The 19,574-nt window shown below is 47.6% G+C and overlaps 1 protein-coding gene across 1 annotated transcript in view; it reads left to right on the plus strand.

Annotated features, from left to right (window-relative positions):
• The window catches only part of ANP32B (acidic nuclear phosphoprotein 32 family member B), a 177,631-nt gene that overhangs the window by 109,729 nt on the left and 48,328 nt on the right, over positions 1-19,574 (plus strand). The window contains exon 6 of the mRNA XM_069236569.1: positions 14,424-14,493. Within this exon, the coding sequence (XP_069092670.1) occupies positions 14,424-14,493 (70 nt within the window). The remainder of the gene's footprint in view (positions 1-14,423; positions 14,494-19,574) is intronic.

The following is a 19,574-nucleotide window of genomic DNA, read 5'->3' on the forward strand; positions in this document are numbered from 1 at the left end:
ATGGACTGTTGCAATCTGCAGTTTCCAAATCATTTATTGTTCCTGAAATTAAGAAGGTTTCCTGGGGTGGCAGAAGCTTTGTTCACTCCTGTCAACTTTATGATTGGACTACCTATGCACCTTAAATGTCAGTCCAATATGACAAGATTTTAGAAACATCTGAAATCTTGGCTGTTATTTCTTCCTCTGCAGTCTTCTTTCTCCTTGTGGCTTCTGGTCTGGAAACTGGTAAAATATCAAATGTTAGCTTCAAAACGCCCTAGGGCATTGGTGCGCTCTGTAAATAATCAATCAAATCAAATGTGTTTGTTTTATAGACAGTTTGACAAAAAGGAGAGTAGAGTGATAAACCATTAGGAGGATATTCGTTTAAAGTGGCATTTAAAGGATAATTGTGCAATATCTTTCTTGAAAGCAGGTCATAAGTAGTAGTGTGAAGGGTGAGTAGGCCCTAGCTAAGCTAAAAATGAAGTAGGTCAAAAAGGGCCTAGTGCTTCTTCAAGAAGTCAGCACCTTTCATCTCCCAGTATGCCTTGTACTAGCAGTTAGCCTCAGAGCTTTTCTCCTTATTTTTTGGTTGATTGATCAAAACCTGTATAGTTTCCTTTGTTTCACCTCTTGAGCATTCTTCACTGCCCCTTTATCCAACATTTATGAACAGCCCTTCCTGTGGGAGGAAGACAACAGTTACTGACACATAGAGAGAGTGTGTGTGTGTGTGTGTGTGTGTGTGTGTGTGTGTGTGTGTGTGTGTGTGTGAAGGCCCAATCAAAGAGGAACAAACAGAAGACAACAGTTACTGACACATAGAGAGAGAGTGTGTGTGTGTGTGTGTGTGTGTGTGTGTGTGTGTGTGATTTGCCTCAGAGGGCAGTTTGGAGACCTGAAGGCCCAATCAAAGAGGAACAAACAGCAGCAGCAAGGCAGAGAAGGAAGATCCTGGGAGAAAAGGCAATACAAACATCATCATCGCAACTACAGGCACTCCCAACGGTCACATGAGTACCCGTCGATATCGAGATAAACCTCAGCACTGCCAGGTTTGGCATTAAGGAATGGCTCTTCATCAGAGAAAAGACACTTGCAGTCTATAGAGATCTTGACATTGAGATTATAACCTCTAACTCAATTGTCAACATTGGTAATAATGCCACCATCAAGACGGTCAATGTCAGAAAGATCACCTTTGTGAAATGCAATGTCAATGTATACACCATCCATAGAATCAATCCCAAGGCATATGCCAGTCATTCCCCTGTGGGCATCTCCTTCTGGACACTTGTTTTGTTTACCTCAAGCATCATCACTACTGCCTTACATTCATAGAATGGCTATTCCTGTCTCCGATCTTCTCCAGGGACCACCATACCTGTGCTTATGAGAGGTGCCAATAAACTCAATATTCAATTAGACATCTGTCATACTTATTGTAGGAAGTTGGCTCTGTATGTGCTATTTCAAAGTAAGGAATAGCATGCACAGAGTCCAAGGGTTCCCCTTAGAGGTAAGATAGTGGCAAAAAGAGATAATACTAATGCTCTATTTTGTGGTAGTGTGGTCGAGCAGTAGGCTTATCCAAGGAGTAGTGTTAAGCATTTGTTGTACATACACATAGACAATAAATGAGGTACACACACTCAGAGACAAATCCAGCCAATAGGTTTTTATATAGAAAAATATATTTTCTTAGTTTATTTTTAAGAACCACAGGTTCAAATTCTACATGTAATATCTCATTCGAAAGGTATTGCAGGTAAGTACTTTAGGAACTTCAAATCATCAAAATTGCATGTATACTTTTCAAGTTATTCACAAATAGCTGTTTTAAAAGTGGACACTTAGTGCAATTTTCACAGTTCCTAGGGGAGGTAAGTATTTGTTAGGTTAACCAGGTAAGTAAGACACTTACAGGGCTTAGTTCTTGGTCCAAGGTAGCCCACCGTTGGGGGTTCAGAGCAACCCCAAAGTCACCACACCAGCAGCTCAGGGCCGGTCAGGTGCAGAGTTCAAAGTGGTGCCCAAAACACATAGGCTAGAATGGAGAGAAGGGGGTGCCCCGGTTCCGGTCTGCTTGCAGGTAAGTACCCGCGTCTTCGGAGGGCAGACCAGGGGGGTTTTGTAGGGCACCGGGGGGGGACACAAGTCCACACAGAAATTTCACCCTCAGCGGCGCGAGGGCGGCCGGGTGCAGTGTAGAAACAAGCGTCGGGTTTGTAATGGAAGTCAATGGGAGATCTAGGGATCTCTTCAGCGCTGCAGGCAGGCAAGGGGGGGGTTCCTCGGGGAAACCTCCACTTGGTCAAGGGAGAGGGACTCCTGGGGGTCACTCCTCCAGTGAAAGTCCGGTCCTTCCGGTCCTGGGGGCTGCGGGTGCAGGGTCTCTCCCAGGTGTCGGGACTTAGGATTCAGAGTCGCGGTCAGGGGAAGCCTCGGGATTCCCTCTGCAGGCGGCGCTGTGGGGGCTCAGGGGGGACAGGTTTTGGTACTCACAGTATCAGAGTAGTCCTGGGGTCCCTCCTGAGGTGTTGGATCTCCACCAGCCGAGTCGGGGTCGCCGGGTGCAGTGTTGCAAGTCTCACGCTTCTTGCGGGGAGCTTGCAGGGTTCTTTAAAGCTGCTGGAAACAAAGTTGCAGCTTTTCTTGGAGCAGGTCCGCTGTCCTCGGGAGTTTCTTGTCTTTTCGAAGCAGGGGCAGTCCTCAGAGGATGTCGAGGTCGCTGGTCCCTTTGGAAGGCGTCGCTGGAGCAGGATCTTTGGAAGGCAGGAGACAGGCCGGTGAGTTTCTGGAGCCAAGGCAGTTGTCGTCTTCTGGTCTTCCTCTGCAGGTGTTTTCAGCTAGGCAGTCCTTCTTCTTGTAGTTGCAGGAGTCTAATTTTCTAGGGTTCAGGGTAGCCCTTAAATACTAAATTTAAGGGCGTGTTTAGGTCTGGGGGGTTAGTAGCCAATGGCTACTAGCCCTGAGGGTGGGTACACCCTCTTTGTGCCTTCTCCCAAGGGGAGGGGGTCACAATCCTAACCCTATTGGGGGAATCCTCCATCTGCAAGATGGAGGATTTCTAAAAGTCAGAGTCACCTCAGCTCAGGACACCTTAGGGGCTGTCCTGACTGGCCAGTGACTCCTCCTTGTTGCTTTCTTTGTTCCCTCCAGCCTTGCCGCCAAAAGTGGGGGCCGTGGCCGGAGGGGGCGGGCAACTCCACTAAGCTGGAGTGCCCTGCTGGGCTGTGACAAAGGGGTGAGCCTTTGAGGCTCACCGCCAGGTGTCACAGCTCCTGCCTGGGGGAGGTGTTAGCATCTCCACCCAGTGCAGGCTTTGTTACTGGCCTCAGAGTGACAAAGGCACTCTCCCCATGGGGCCAGCAACATGTCTCTGGTGTGGCAGGCTGCTGGAACTAGTCAGCCTACACAGACAGTCGGTTAAGTTTCAGGGGGCACCTCTAAGGTGCCCTCTGGGGTGTATTTTGCAATAAAATGTACACTGGCATCAGTGTGCATTTATTGTGCTGAGAAGTTTGATACCAAACTTCCCAGTTTTCAGTGTAGCCATTATGGTGCTGTGGAGTTCGTGTTTGACAGACTCCCAGACCATATACTCTTATGGCTACCCTGCACTTACAATGTCTAAGGTTTTGTTTAGACACTGTAGGGGTACCATGCTCATGCACTGGTACCCTCACCTATGGTATAGTGCACCCTGCCTTAGGGCTGTAAGGCCTGCTAGAGGGGTGTCTTACCTATACTGCATAGGCAGTGAGAGGCTGGCATGGCACCCTGAGGGGAGTGCCATGTCGACTTACTCGTTTTGTCCTCACTAGCACACACAAGCTGGTAAGCAGTGTGTCTGTGCTGAGTGAGAGGTCTCCAGGGTGGCATAAGACATGCTGCAGCCCTTAGAGACCTTCCTTGGCATCAGGGCCCTTGGTACTAGAAGTACCAGTTACAAGGGACTTATCTGGATGCCAGGGTCTGCCAATTGTGGATACAAAAGTACAGGTTAGGGAAAGAACACTGGTGCTGGGGCCTGGTTAGCAGGCCTCATCACACTTTCAATTGTAAACATAGCATCAGCAAAGGCAAAAAGTCAGGGGGCAACCATGCCAAGGAGGCATTTCCTTACACAACCCCCCCCCAAACGAAAGAGGATGAGACTAACCTTTCCCAAGAGAGTCTTCATTTTCTAAGTGGAAGAACCTGGAAAGGCCATCTGCATTGGCATGGGCAGTCCCAGGTCTGTGTTCCACTATAAAGTCCATTCCCTGTAGGGAGATGGACCACCTCAACAGTTTAGGATTTTCACCTTTCATTTGCATCAGCCATTTGAGAGGTCTGTGGTCAGTTTGAACTAGGAAGTGAGTCCCAAAGAGGTATGGTCTCAGCTTCTTCAGGGACCAAACCACAGCAAAGGCCTCCCTCTCAATGGCACTCCAACGCTGCTCCCTGGGGAGTAACCTCCTGCTAATGAAAGCAACAGGCTGGTCAAGGCCATCATCATTTGTTTGGGACAAAACTGCCCCTATCCCATGTTCAGAGGCATCAGTCTGCACAATGAACTGCTTAGAATAATCTGGAGCTTTTAGAACTGGTGCTGAGCACATTGCTTGTTTCAGGGTGTCAAAGGCCTGTTGGCATTCCACAGTCCAGTTCACTTTCTTGGGCATTTTCTTGGAGGTGAGTTCAGTGAGGGCTGTCACAATGGATCCAGATCCCTTCACAAACCTCCTGTAATACCCAGTCAAGCCAAGGAATGCCCTGACTTGAGTCTGGGTTTTTGGAGCTACCCAGTCCAGAATAGTCTGGATCTTGGGTTGGAGTGGCTGAACTTGGCCTCCACCTACAAGGTGGCCCAAGTAAACCACAGTTCCCTGCCCTATCTGGCATTTGGATGCCTTGATAGAGAGGCCTGCAGATTGCAGAGCCTTCAAAACCTTCTTCAGGTGGACCAGGTGATCCTGCCAGGTGGAGCTAAAGACAGCAATATCATCAAGATAAGCTGTGCTAAAGGACTCCAAGCCAGCAAGGACTTGATTCACCAACCTTTGGAAGGTGGCAGGGGCATCCTTTAAACCAAAGGGCATAACAGTAAACTGATAATGCCCATCAGGTGTGGAGAATGCTGTTTTCTCTTTTGCTCCAGGTGCCATTTTTATTTGCCAGTACCCTGCTGTCAAGTCAAAGGTACTTAAGAATTTGGCAGCACCTAATTTGTCTATGAGCTCATCAGCTCTTGGAATTGGATGAGCATCTGTCTTGGTGACAGAATTGAGCCCTCTGTAGTCCACACAAAACCTCATCTCTTTCTTTCCATCTTTGGTGTGAGGTTTGGGGACTAAGACCACTGGGCTAGCCCAGGGGCTGTCAGAGCGCTCAATCACTCCCAATTCCAGCATCTTGTGGACTTCCACCTTGATGCTTTCCTTAACATGGTCAGACTGTCTAAAGATTTTGTTCTTGACAGGCATGCTGTCTCCTGTGTCCACATCATGGGTACACAGGTGTGTCTGACCAGGGGTTAAGGAGAAGAGTTCAGGAAACTGTTGTAGGACTCTCCTACAATCAGCTTGCTGTTGGCCAGAGAGGGTGTCTGAGTAGATCACTCCATCTACTGTGCCATCTTTTGGGTCTGATGACAGAAGATCAGGGAGAGGTTCACTCTCTGCCTCCTGATCCTCATCTGTTACCATCAACAGATTGACATCAGCCCTGTCATGGAAGAGCTTAAGGCGGTTCACATGGATCACCCTCTTGGGGCTCCTGCTTGTGCCCAGGTCCACCAGGTAGGTGACCTGACTCTTCCTTTCTAGTACTGGGTAAGGGCCACTCCATTTGTCCTGGAGTGCCCTGGGAGCCACAGGCTCCAGAACCCAGACTTTCTGCCCTGGTTGGAACTCAACCAGTGCAGCCTTTTGGTCATACCAAAACTTCTGGAGCTGTTGGCTGGCCTCAAGGTTTTTGGTTGCCTTTTCCATGTACTCTGCCATTCTAGAGCGAAGGCCAAGTACATAGTCCACTATGTCCTGTTTAGGCTCATGGAGAGGTCTCTCCCAGCCTTCTTTAACAAGGGCAAGTGGTCCCCTTACAGGATGACCAAACAGAAGTTCAAAGGGTGAGAATCCTACTCCCTTCTGTGGCACCTCTCTGTAAGCGAAAAGCAGACATGGCAAGAGGACATCCCATCTCCTTTTGAGTTTTTCTGGGAGCCCCATGATCATGCCTTTTAATGTCTTGTTGAATCTCTCAACTAAGCCATTAGTTTGTGGATGGTATGGTGTAGTGAATTTATAAGTCACTCCACACTCATTCCACATGTGCTTTAGGTATGCTGACATGAAGTTGGTACCTCTGTCAGACACCACCTCCTTAGGGAAACCCACTCTGGTAAAGATACCAATGAGGGCCTTGGCTACTGCAGGGGCAGTAGTCGACCTAAGGGGAATAGCTTCAGGATACCTGGTAGCATGATCCACTACTACCAGGATATACATATTTCCTGAGGCTGTGGGAGGTTCTAGTGGACCAACTATGTCCACACCCACTCTTTCAAAGGGAACCCCCACCACTGGAAGTGGAATGAGGGGGGCCTTTGGATGCCCACCTGTCTTACCACTGGCTTGACAGGTGGGGCAGGAGAGGCAAAACTCCTTAACCATGTTGGACATATTGGGCCAGTAGAAGTGGTTGACTAACCTCTCCCACGTCTTGGTTTGTCCCAAATGTCCAGCAAGGGGAATGTCATGGGCCAATGTTAGGATGAACTTCCTGAACAGCTGAGGCACTACCACTCTCCTAGTGGCACCAGGTTTGGGGTCTCTGGCCTCAGTGTACAGGAGTCCATCTTCCCAATAGACCCTATGCGTTCCATTTTTCTTGCCTTTGGACTCTTCAGCAGCTTGCTGCCTAAGGCCTTCAAGAGAGGGACAGGTTTCTTGTCCCTTACACAGCTCCTCCCTTGAGGGTCCCCCTGGGCCTAAGAGCTCAACCTGATAAGGTTCAAGCTCCAAAGGCTCAGTTCCCTCAGAGGGCAGAACTTCTTCCTGAGAAGAGAGGTTCCCTTTCTTTTGCTGTGTTGTAGTTGGTTTCCCAACTGACTTTCCTGTTCTCTTGGTAGGCTGGGCCATTCTTCCAGACTCCAGCTCTACTTGTTCACCCTGTGCCTTGCATTGTGCTCTTGTTTTCACACACACCAGTTCAGGGATACCCAGCATTGCTGCATGGGTTTTTAGTTCTACCTCAGCCCATGCTGAGGACTCCAGGTCATTTCCAAGCAGACAGTCCACTGGGATATTTGAGGAGACCACCACCTGTTTCAGGCCATTGACCCCTCCCCATTCTAAAGTAACCATTGCCATGGGATGTACTTTTCTCTGATTGTCAGCGTTGGTGACTGTGTAAGTTTTTCCAGTCAGGTATTGGCCAGGGGAAACCAGTTTCTCTGTCACCATGGTGACACTGGCACCTGTATCCCTCAGGCCCTCTATTCTAGTCCCATTAATTAAGAGTTGCTGTCTGTATTTTTGCATGTTAGGCGGCCAGACAGCTAGTGTGGCTAAATCCACCCCACCCTCAGAAACTAGAATAGCTTCAGTGTGGACCCTGATTTGCTCTGGGCACACTGTTGATCCCACTTGGAGACTAGCCATACCAGTGTTACCTGGATGGGAGTTTGGAGTGGAACCTTTCTTGGGACAGGCCTTGTCTCCAGTTTGGTGTCCATGCTGTTTACAGCTATGACACCAGGCCTTTTTGGGATCAAAGTTTTTACCCTTGTACCCATTGTTTTGTGAAGAGGCTCTGGGCCCACCCTCCTGTGCAGGTTTTTGGGGGCCTGTAGAAGACTCTTTACTATTTTTAGTTTTGGTTGTCTCATCACCCTTCCCCTGGGGAGTCTTTGTGACCCCTTTCTTTTGGTCACCCCCTGTTGAAGTCTTGGACACCCTTGTCTTGACCCAATGGTCCGCCTTCTTTCCCAATTCTTGGGGAGAAATTGGTCCTAGGTCTACCAGATGCTGATGCAGTTTATCATTGAAACAATTACTTAACAGGTGTTCTTTCACAAATAAATTGTACAGCCCATCATAATTACTTACACCACTGCCTTGAATCCAACCATCTAGTGTTTTCACTGAGTAGTCAACAAAGTCAACCCAGGTCTGGCTCGAGGATTTTTGAGCCCCCCTGAACCTAATCCTGTACTCCTCAGTGGAGAATCCAAAGCCCTCAATCAGGGTACCCTTCATGAGGTCATAAGATTCTGCATCTTTTCCAGAGAGTGTGAGGAGTCTATCCCTACACTTTCCAGTGAACATTTCCCAAAGGAGAGCACCCCAGTGAGATCTGTTCACTTTTCTGGTTACACAAGCCCTCTCAAAAGCTGTGAACCACTTGGTGATGTCATCACCATCTTCAAATTTTGTCACAATCCCTTTGGGGATTTTTAACATGTCAGGAGAATCTCTGACCCTATTTATATTGCTGCCACCATTGATGGGTCCTAGGCCCATCTCTTGTCTTTCCCTTTCTATGGCTAGGAGCTGTCTCTCTAAAGCCAATCTTTTGGCCATCCTGGCTAACAGGAGGTCATCTTCACTGAGAGCATCCTCAGTGATTTCAGAAATGTGGGACCCTCCTGTGAGGGACTCACTATTTCTGACTAACACAGTTGGAGACAGGACTTGAGGGGTCCTGTTCTCCCTATTTAGGACTGGAGGAGGGACATTGGCCTCCAAGTCACTAATTTCTTCCTCTGTGATGTCATCATCAGAGGGGTTGGCTTTTTCAAACTCTGCCAACAGCTCCTGGAGCTGAATTTTGGTAGGTCTGGAGCCAATGGTTATTTTCTTTATATTACAGAGAGACCTTAGCTCCCTCATCTTAAGATGGAGGTGAGGTGTGGTGTCGAGTTCCACCACCTGCATCTCTGTATCAGACATTATTCTGCTAAGAGTTGGAATACTTTTTAAAGAATCTAAAACTGTTTCTAGAATCTAATTTCAAACTTTTAACAAACTTTTAACTCTAAAAGACAATGCTAAACAGGGACTTAACCCACAAGGCCCTAGCAGGACTTTTAAGAATTTAGAAAAATTTCAAATTGCAAAAATGAATTTCTAATGACAATTTTGGAATTTGTCGTGTGATCAGGTATTGGCTGAGTAGTCCAGCAAATGCAAAGTCTTGTACCCCACCGCTGATCCACCAATGTAGGAAGTTGGCTCTGTATGTGCTATTTCAAAGTAAGGAATAGCATGCACAGAGTCCAAGGGTTCCCCTTAGAGGTAAGATAGTGGCAAAAAGAGATAATACTAATGCTCTATTTTGTGGTAGTGTGGTCGAGCAGTAGGCTTATCCAAGGAGTAGTGTTAAGCATTTGTTGTACATACACATAGACAATAAATGAGGTACACACACTCAGAGACAAATCCAGCCAATAGGTTTTTATATAGAAAAATATATTTTCTTAGTTTATTTTTAAGAACCACAGGTTCAAATTCTACATGTAATATCTCATTCGAAAGGTATTGCAGGTAAGTACTTTAGGAACTTCAAATCATCAAAATTGCATGTATACTTTTCAAGTTATTCACAAATAGCTGTTTTAAAAGTGGACACTTAGTGCAATTTTCACAGTTCCTAGGGGAGGTAAGTATTTGTTAGGTTAACCAGGTAAGTAAGACACTTACAGGGCTTAGTTCTTGGTCCAAGGTAGCCCACCGTTGGGGGTTCAGAGCAACCCCAAAGTCACCACACCAGCAGCTCAGGGCCGGTCAGGTGCAGAGTTCAAAGTGGTGCCCAAAACACATAGGCTAGAATGGAGAGAAGGGGGTGCCCCGGTTCCGGTCTGCTTGCAGGTAAGTACCCGCGTCTTCGGAGGGCAGACCAGGGGGGTTTTGTAGGGCACCGGGGGGGACACAAGTCCACACAGAAATTTCACCCTCAGCGGCGCGAGGGCGGCCGGGTGCAGTGTAGAAACAAGCGTCGGGTTTGTAATGGAAGTCAATGGGAGATCTAGGGATCTCTTCAGCGCTGCAGGCAGGCAAGGGGGGGGTTCCTCGGGGAAACCTCCACTTGGTCAAGGGAGAGGGACTCCTGGGGGTCACTCCTCCAGTGAAAGTCCGGTCCTGGGGGCTGCGGGTGCAGGGTCTCTCCCAGGTGTCGGGACTTAGGATTCAAAGAGTCGCGGTCAGGGGAAGCCTCGGGATTCCCTCTGCAGGCGGCGCTGTGGGGGCTCAGGGGGGACAGGTTTTGGTACTCACAGTATCAGAGTAGTCCTGGGGTCCCTCCTGAGGTGTTGGATCTCCACCAGCCGAGTCGGGGTCGCCGGGTGCAGTGTTGCAAGTCTCACGCTTCTTGCGGGGAGCTTGCAGGGTTCTTTAAAGCTGCTGGAAACAAAGTTGCAGCTTTTCTTGGAGCAGGTCCGCTGTCCTCGGGAGTTTCTTGTCTTTTCGAAGCAGGGGCAGTCCTCAGAGGATGTCGAGGTCGCTGGTCCCTTTGGAAGGCGTCGCTGGAGCAGGATCTTTGGAAGGCAGGAGACAGGCCGGTGAGTTTCTGGAGCCAAGGCAGTTGTCGTCTTCTGGTCTTCCTCTGCAGGGGTTTTCAGCTAGGCAGTCCTTCTTCTTGTAGTTGCAGGAGTCTAATTTTCTAGGGTTCAGGGTAGCCCTTAAATACTAAATTTAAGGGCGTGTTTAGGTCTGGGGGGTTAGTAGCCAATGGCTACTAGCCCTGAGGGTGGGTACACCCTCTTTGTGCCTCCTCCCAAGGGGAGGGGGTCACAATCCTAACCCTATTGGGGGAATCCTCCATCTGCAAGATGGAGGATTTCTAAAAGTCAGAGTCACCTCAGCTCAGGACACCTTAGGGGCTGTCCTGACTGGCCAGTGACTCCTCCTTGTTGCTTTCTTTGTTCCCTCCAGCCTTGCCGCCAAAAGTGGGGGCCGTGGCCGGAGGGGGCGGGCAACTCCACTAAGCTGGAGTGCCCTGCTGGGCTGTGACAAAGGGGTGAGCCTTTGAGGCTCACCGCCAGGTGTCACAGCTCCTGCCTGGGGGAGGTGTTAGCATCTCCACCCAGTGCAGGCTTTGTTACTGGCCTCAGAGTGACAAAGGCACTCTCCCCATGGGGCCAGCAACATGTCTCTGGTGTGGCAGGCTGCTGGAACTAGTCAGCCTACACAGACAGTCGGTTAAGTTTCAGGGGGCACCTCTAAGGTGCCCTCTGGGGTGTGTTTTGCAATAAAATGTACACTGGCATCAGTGTGCATTTATTGTGCTGAGAAGTTTGATACCAAACTTCCCAGTTTTCAGTGTAGCCATTATGGTGCTGTGGAGTTCGTGTTTGACAGACTCCCAGACCATATACTCTTATGGCTACCCTGCACTTACAATGTCTAAGGTTTTGTTTAGACACTGTAGGGGTACCATGCTCATGCACTGGTACCCTCACCTATGGTATAGTGCACCCTGCCTTAGGGCTGTAAGGCCTGCTAGAGGGGTGTCTTACCTATACTGCATAGGCAGTGAGAGGCTGGCATGGCACCCTGAGGGGAGTGCCATGTCGACTTACTCGTTTTGTCCTCACTAGCACACACAAGCTGGTAAGCAGTGTGTCTGTGCTGAGTGAGAGGTCTCCAGGGTGGCATAAGACATGCTGCAGCCCTTAGAGACCTTCCTTGGCATCAGGGCCCTTGGTACTAGAAGTACCAGTTACAAGGGACTTATCTGGATGCCAGGGTCTGCCAATTGTGGATACAAAAGTACAGGTTAGGGAAAGAACACTGGTGCTGGGGCCTGGTTAGCAGGCCTCATCACACTTTCAATTGTAAACATAGCATCAGCAAAGGCAAAAAGTCAGGGGGCAACCATGCCAAGGAGGCATTTCCTTACACTTATGTTTTTTTTTGGTCTTATCATTCCCATATCTGGCTAACGAGAGGATCAGAGCACCCCTTTGAGTGTTGACGTGCACCATATAACCATTTAAGCAACAGTGATTCCACCTTCTATAATGTTCTGTCTCCTCCAACAATTCCCTAGAGTGTCATTCGGGCCAGGACTCTAAACCACTCCACATAACTCCTTGTTAGCACTCCTCTTCGTACTAGAGCTCTTTTGTCTCATACTTGAGACTAAAAACTCAGGTTGTACTTTCTAGTGCACTTTAGAGGTGGGGGTGTTATGGCTTTTCAAGTCTTCACATTGCAAGGAAGCTTAACAGATAACATCACTTTCCCCATGCAGGCAGGTGTTTTTGAAGCATTCGAGGGGAATCAATAGCCTAGACCAATCATTACTTTGGTTCCTGCCACAATTTTTTTTTACACATTTCAAAGACTTTTTCTCGGTACAGTCTGTTTAAAGATGACAGAAGAAATTCAAGACTGCTGTTAGTGATCCCAGACTGACAACCCGACTATTGCACAAAAGATGTTCAATGCTATAAGATACTTCTTGACCATTTCACCATAGAACAGATCTGCACAACCATTGTAAGAGCTTTATTAGGTTCTAAGAAAGTGCATCTTGTGTGGTCCTTGATTTTCTTTGGGTTAAGTTTTGGTGACATTTTGACTATTCACTTTGACACCGATTAGCAGTCTCCCACTGTATGTGCCTTGGCCCCTAAAACATGGTCAACATTTTATTATACCCTGCTGGCCTATGTTTTTAATAATATTAGTATTATTATAACTATTCTCAATACTCCAAAGTGCCGCAGTAACTAAAAGATTTAAGTGCACTATGCATGTAACACTAAGAAATTACAATGTAATGAGTTTTGGACCATGTGATGATGTGATGCAGTAACAGTCGAATAGGAGTAAAAGTAGAGAAAAAACATAGAAGTTCATTAGTACAGGTGGAATGGGAATAGATGTGTTTTTCAACTGTTTTCTTAACCTGAGGCAGTCTAATTAAGCCCTAATTGGGAAGGCTAGGGAGTTTCATCGAAGTGTTTAGCAAGCTGAAGCAGTACAGGACAGAATGATTCTCTATGCTCTGGCTCTATCGGTTGTCACACCCAAATCTCCTCTAGTTTTCCATCCAACCAAACACGGGGTTTTATCCAAGCAGGACCTTTTTACTAGGCTGTCGCACAACTGATCCTTCCATTACTGAGATTGACTGTTGTTTCTGAGTTTGTGCACAGCCATTTCAGGAACATACTTAAAGAAGCAAAGGTACCTTCCAAGCGATCCACTTGCACCTTCAGTTGGAAGAGAATCCACTTCTAGCATCAGGAGTATCTGGTAGATCTGAAACCTTGCTGGGTTGAAACCATACTGCTTGTTTTCATTACCTGGCTAAGTCTAAGTTGCTGTTTTACTCTATTAGGGTACATTTGCCTGCTGTTATCACTTATTGGAAATGTTCATCTTGAGTATCTTTTTCATGACTCCAGTGATTTACAGATTTTCTGCTATGTCCTCAGGAAGACTATTACCCCAGAATGGAGACCATCATCTCCTTTGGAACTAAAATCCATCCTTTATGGGTTACTGGGCCCACCATTTGAATCTATGCAGAATGTGGACCTGTAACATTTCTTGAAAGTTGGCTTCCTTTGTGGCCCTTACATCAGCTAACATATATCACCTTTTTGCCCCAAAGAATCCTACATGGTTTTCCTCCGCAATGCACTCTCTCAGAGAACACAAACTTAGTTTTTTTTTCATAGCTAAAGTTATTTCTGATATCCATATCAATGTTCTTTGCAAATGTTCCATTCTGGAAGACACATCATTACACCTTGGATCTGAGCAGAACTCCACACTACTACTTCGTCAGAACAAAAAGACATTGGTCATTTTTAACATTATTTGGAAATTTTAAGGAGAGATTTTCACAAGCCTGCCTTCTCCAACACCGTTAAACCTTTAAAGAAAACAGACTAGATGGATATTGTCTTGCAGCATAACCTTGAATCAGAAGGCTAATAGGTCTTTGCCAATTAAACCCAGGGCTCACTCCACCAGAGAGAAAGCAGCCACTGCTGGTTTTGTGAGAAATGTACCTATTCCAGTCAATACAGGGCAGCCCACTGATAATCACTCGATAGACATTAATGTGTAGGATCTAATTCCATAACCGATAAGTTGGGTGGCAAGGCATGCATCATCTAATTACATGATACTTTATACTCCTGAGTCCCAGTTTCTGAGGAGTATTGGAGGAGAGAATCCCCTGGTGGAGAACTAGGATTACAGGTCATTATTTTTTTTTATGTGGTGATCCCTTTTCCAGTCCAAAGAAGCAGGTTCTTTTTTTAAAATGTATTTTAAAATTCCATGTATGCCATCTGACTTGTAGTGTGTTGTACCAGATAAACATGGCTTTTGATTAATGCATTGTGCAGCGCATAACGTATTACACTTCTGTGTATTTGCACACTGTTGCAAAGCACTAATTCCTACCATGTATGTTGTCATTTTTCTCAGGATGAAGACCTGCCACATGATGGAGAAGGTGATGAAGAGGATGACGAAGACGATGAGGAAGATGAAGAAGGTAAACATATTGGAAGAAAAAAATGGCCTGCTGTAAGGAAATGCCTCCTTGGCATGGTTGCCCCCTGACTTTTTGCCTTTGCTGATGCTATGTTTACAATTGAAAGTGTGCTGAGGCCTGCTAACCAGGCCCCAGCACCAGTGTTCTTTCCCTAACCTGTACTTTTGTATCCACAATTGGCAGACCCTGGCATCCAGATAAGTCCCTTGTAACTGGTACTTCTAGTACCAAGGGCCCTGATGCCAAGGAAGGTCTCTAAGGGCTGCAGCATGTCTTATGCCACCCTGGAGACCTCTCACTCAGCACAGACACACTGCTTGCCAGCTTGTGTGTGCTAGTGAGGACAAAACGAGTAAGTCGACATGGCACTCCCCTCAGGGTGCCATGCCAGCCTCTCACTGCCTATGCAGTATAGGTAAGACACCCCTCTAGCAGGCCTTACAGCCCTAAGGCAGGGTGCACTATACCATAGGTGAGGGTACCAGTGCATGAGCATGGTACCCCTACAGTGTCTAAACAAAACCTTAGACATTGTAAGTGCAGGGTAGCCATAAGAGTATATGGTCTGGGAGTCTGTCAAACACGAACTCCACAGCACCATAATGGCTACACTGAAAACTGGGAAGTTTGGTATCAAACTTCTCAGCACAATAAATGCACACTGATGCCAGTGTACATTTTATTGTAAAATACACCCCAGAGGGCACCTTAGAGGTGCCCCCTGAAACTTAACCGACTATCTGTGTAGGCTGACTAGTTTTAGCAGCCTGCCACAAACCGAGACATGTTGCTGGCCCCATGGGGAGAGTGCCTTTGTCACTCTGAGGCCAGTAACAAAGCCTGCACTGGGTGGAGATGCTAACACCTCCCCCAGGCAGGAATTGTCACACCTGGCGGTGAGCCTCAAAGGCTCACCTCCTTTGTGCCAACCCAGCAGGACACTCCAGCTAGTGGAGTTGCCCGCCCCCTCCGGCCAGGCCCCACTTTTGGCGGCAAGGCCGGAGAAAATAATGAGAATAACAAGGAGGAGTCACTGGCCAGTCAGGACAGCCCCTAAGGTGTCCTGAGCTGAGGTGACTCTAACTTTTAGAAATCCTCCATCTTGCAGATGGAGGATTCCCCCAATAGGGTTAGGATTGTGACCCCCTCCCCTTGGGAGGAGGCACAAAGAGGGTGTACCCACCCTCAGGGCTAGTAGCCATTGGCTACTAACCCCCCAGACCTAAACACGCCCTTAAATTTAGTATTTAAGGGCTACCCTGAACCCTAGAAAATTAGATTCCTGCAACTACAAGAAGAAGGACTGCCTAGCTGAAAACCCCTGCAGAGGAAGACCAGAAGACGACAACTGCCTTGGCTCCAGAAACTCACCGGCCTGTCTCCTGCCTTCCAAAGATCCTGCTCCAGCGACGCCTTCCAAAGGGACCAGCGACCTCGACATCCTCTGAGGACTGCCCCTGCTTCGAAAAGACAAGAAACTCCCGAGGACAGCGGACCTGCTCCAAGAAAGGCTGCAACTTTGTTTCCAGCAGCCTTGAAAGAACCCTGCAAGCTCCCCGCAAGAAGCGTGAGACTTGCAACACTGCACCCGGCGACCCCGACTCGGCTGGTGGAGATCCGACACCTCAGGAGGGACCCCAGGACTACTCTGATACTGTGAGTACCAAAACCTGTCCCCCCTGAGCCCCCACAGCGCCGCCTGCAGAGGGAATCCCGAGGCTTTCCCTGACCGCGACTCTTTGAATCCTAAGTCCCGACACCTGGGAGAGACCCTGCACCCGCAGCCCCCAGGACCTGAAGGACCGGACTTTCACTGGAGAAGTGACCCCCAGGAGTCCCTCTCCCTTGCCCAAGTGGAGGTTTCCCCGAGGAATCCCCCCCTTGCCTGCCTGCAGCGCTGAAGAGATCCCGAGATCTCTCATAGACTAACATTGCGAACCCGACGCTTGTTTCTACACTGCACCCGGCCGCCCCCGCGCCGCTGAGGGTGAAATTTCTGTGTGGACCTGTGTCCCCCCCGGTGCCCTACAAAACCCCCCTGGTCTGCCCTCCGAAGACGCGGGTACTTACCTGCAAGCAGACCGGAACCGGGGCACCCCCTTCTCTCCATTTTAGCCTATGTGTTTTGAGCACCACTTTGAACTCTGCACCTGACCGGCCCTGAGCTGCTGGTGTGGTGACTTTGGGGTTGCTCTGAACCCCCAACGGTGGGCTACCTTGGACCAAGAACTAAGCCCTGTAAGTGTCTTACTTACCTGGTTAACCTAACAAATACTTACCTCCCCTAGGAACTGTGAAAATTGCACTAAGTGTCCACTTTTAAAACAGCTATTTGTGAATAACTTGAAAAGTATACATGCAATTTTGATGATTTGAAGTTCCTAAAGTACTTACCTGCAATACCTTTCGAATGAGATATTACATGTAGAATTTGAACCTGTGGTTCTTAAAATAAACTAAGAAAATATATTTTTCTATACAAAAACCTATTGGCTGGATTTGTCTCTGAGTGTGTGTACCTCATTTATTGTCTATGTGTATGTACAACAAATGCTTAACACTACTCCTTGGATAAGCCTACTGCTCGACCACACTACCACAAAATAGAGCATTAGTATTATCTCTTTTTACCACTATTTTACCTCTAAGGGGAACCCTTGGACTCTGTGCCTGCTATTCCTTACTTTGAAATAGCACATACAGAGCCAACCTCCTACATTGGTGGATCAGCGGTGGGGTACAAGACTTTGCATTTGCTGGACTACTCAGCCAATACCTGATCACACAACAAATTCCAAAATTGTCATTAGAAATTCATTTTTGCAATTTGAAATTTTTCTAAATTCTTAAAAGTCCTGCTAGGGCCTTGTGTGTTAAGTCCCTGTTTAGCATTGTCTTTTAGAGTTTAAAAGTTTGTTAAAAGTTTGAAATTAGATTCTAGAAACAGTTTTAGATTCTTTAAAAAGTATTCCAACTCTTAGCAGAATAATGTCTGATACAGAGATACAGGTGGTGGAACTCGACACCACACCTTACCTCCATCTTAAGATGAGGGAGCTAAGGTCTCTCTGTAATATCAAAAAAATAACCATTGGCTCCAGACCTACCAAAATTCAGCTCCAGGAGCTGTTGGCAGAGTTTGAAAAAGCCAACCCCTCTGATGATGACCTCACAGAGGAAGAAATTAGTGACTTGGAGGCCAATGTCCCTCCTCCAGTCCTAAATAGGGAGAACAGGACCCCTCAAGTCCTGTCTCCAACTGTGTTAGTCAGAAATAGTGAGTCCCTCACAGGAGGGTCCCACATTTCTGAAATCACTGAGGATGCTCTCAGTGAAGATGACCTCCTGTTAGCCAGGATGGCCAAAAGATTGGCTTTAGAGAGACAGCTCCTAGCCATAGAAAGGGAAAGACAAGAGATGGGCCTAGGACCCATCAATGGTGGCAGCAATATAAATAGGGTCAGAGATTCTCCTGACATGTTAAAAATCCCCAAAGGGATTGTGACAAAATTTGAAGATGGTGATGACATCACCAAGTGGTTCACAGCTTTTGAGAGGGCTTGTGTAACCAGAAAAGTGAACAGATCTCACTGGGGTGCTCTCCTTTGGGAAATGTTCACTGGAAAGTGTAGGGATAGACTCCTCACACTCTCTGGAAAAGATGCAGAATCTTATGACCTCATGAAGGGTACCCTGATTGAGGGCTTTGGATTCTCCACTGAGGAGTACAGGATTAGGTTCAGGGGGGCTCAAAAATCCTCGAGCCAGACCTGGGTTGACTTTGTTGACTACTCAGTGAAAACACTAGATGGTTGGATTCAAGGCAGTGGTGTAAGTAATTATGATGGGCTGTACAATTTATTTGTGAAAGAACACCTGTTAAGTAATTGTTTCAATGATAAACTGCATCAGCATCTGGTAGACCTAGGACCAATTTCTCCCCAAGAATTGGGAAAGAAGGCGGACCATTGGGTCAAGACAAGGGTGTCCAAGACTTCAACAGGGGGTGACCAAAAGAAAGGGGTCACAAAGACTCCCCAGGGGAAGGGTGATGAGACAACCAAAACTAAAAATAGTAAAGAGTCTTCTACAGGCCCCCAAAAACCTGCACAGGAGGGTGGGCCCAGAGCCTCTTCACAAAACAATGGGTACAAGGGTAAAAACTTTGATCCCAAAAAGGCCTGGTGTCATAGCTGTAAACAGCATGGACACCAAACTGGAGACAAGGCCTGTCCCAAGAAAGGTTCCACTCCAAACTCCCATCCAGGTAACACTGGTATGGCTAGTCTCCAAGTGGGATCAACAGTGTGCCCAGAGCAAATCAGGGTCCACACTGAAGCTACTCTAGTTTCTGAGGGTGGGGTGGATTTAGCCACACTAGCTGTCTGGCCGCCTAACATGCAAAAATACAGACAGCAACTCTTAATTAATGGGACTAGAATAGAGGGCCTGAGGGATACAGGTGCCAGTGTCACCATGGTGACAGAGAAACTGGTTTCCCCTGGCCAATACCTGACTGGAAACACTTACACAGTCACCAACGCTGACAATCAGAAGAAAGTACATCCCATGGCAATGGTTACTTTAGAATGGGGAGGGGTCAATGGCCTGAAACAGGTGGTGGTCTCCTCAAATATCCCAGTGGACTGTCTGCTTGGAAATGACCTGGAGTCCTCAGCATGGGCTGAGGTAGAACTAAAAACCCATGCAGCAATGCTGGGTATCCCTGAACTGGTGTGTGTGAAAACAAGAGCACAGTGCAAGGCACAGGGTGAACAAGTAGAGCTGGAGTCTGGAAGAATGGCCCAGCCTACCAAGAGAACAGGAAAGTCAGTTGGGAAACCAACTACAACACAGCAAAAGAAAGGGAACCTCTCTTCTCAGGAAGAAGTTCTGCCCTCTGAGGGAACTGAGCCTTTGGAGCTTGAACCTTATCAGGTTGAGCTCTTAGGCCCAGGGGGACCCTCAAGGGAGGAGCTGTGTAAGGGACAAGAAACCTGTCCCTCTCTTGAAGGCCTTAGGCAGCAAGCTGCTGAAGAGTCCAAAGGCAAGAAAAATGGAACGCATAGGGTCTATTGGGA

The sequence above is a fragment of the Pleurodeles waltl genome, chromosome 1_2, assembly GCF_031143425.1.
Source record: "Pleurodeles waltl isolate 20211129_DDA chromosome 1_2, aPleWal1.hap1.20221129, whole genome shotgun sequence".
Taxonomy (NCBI): Eukaryota; Metazoa; Chordata; class Amphibia; order Caudata; family Salamandridae; genus Pleurodeles; species Pleurodeles waltl.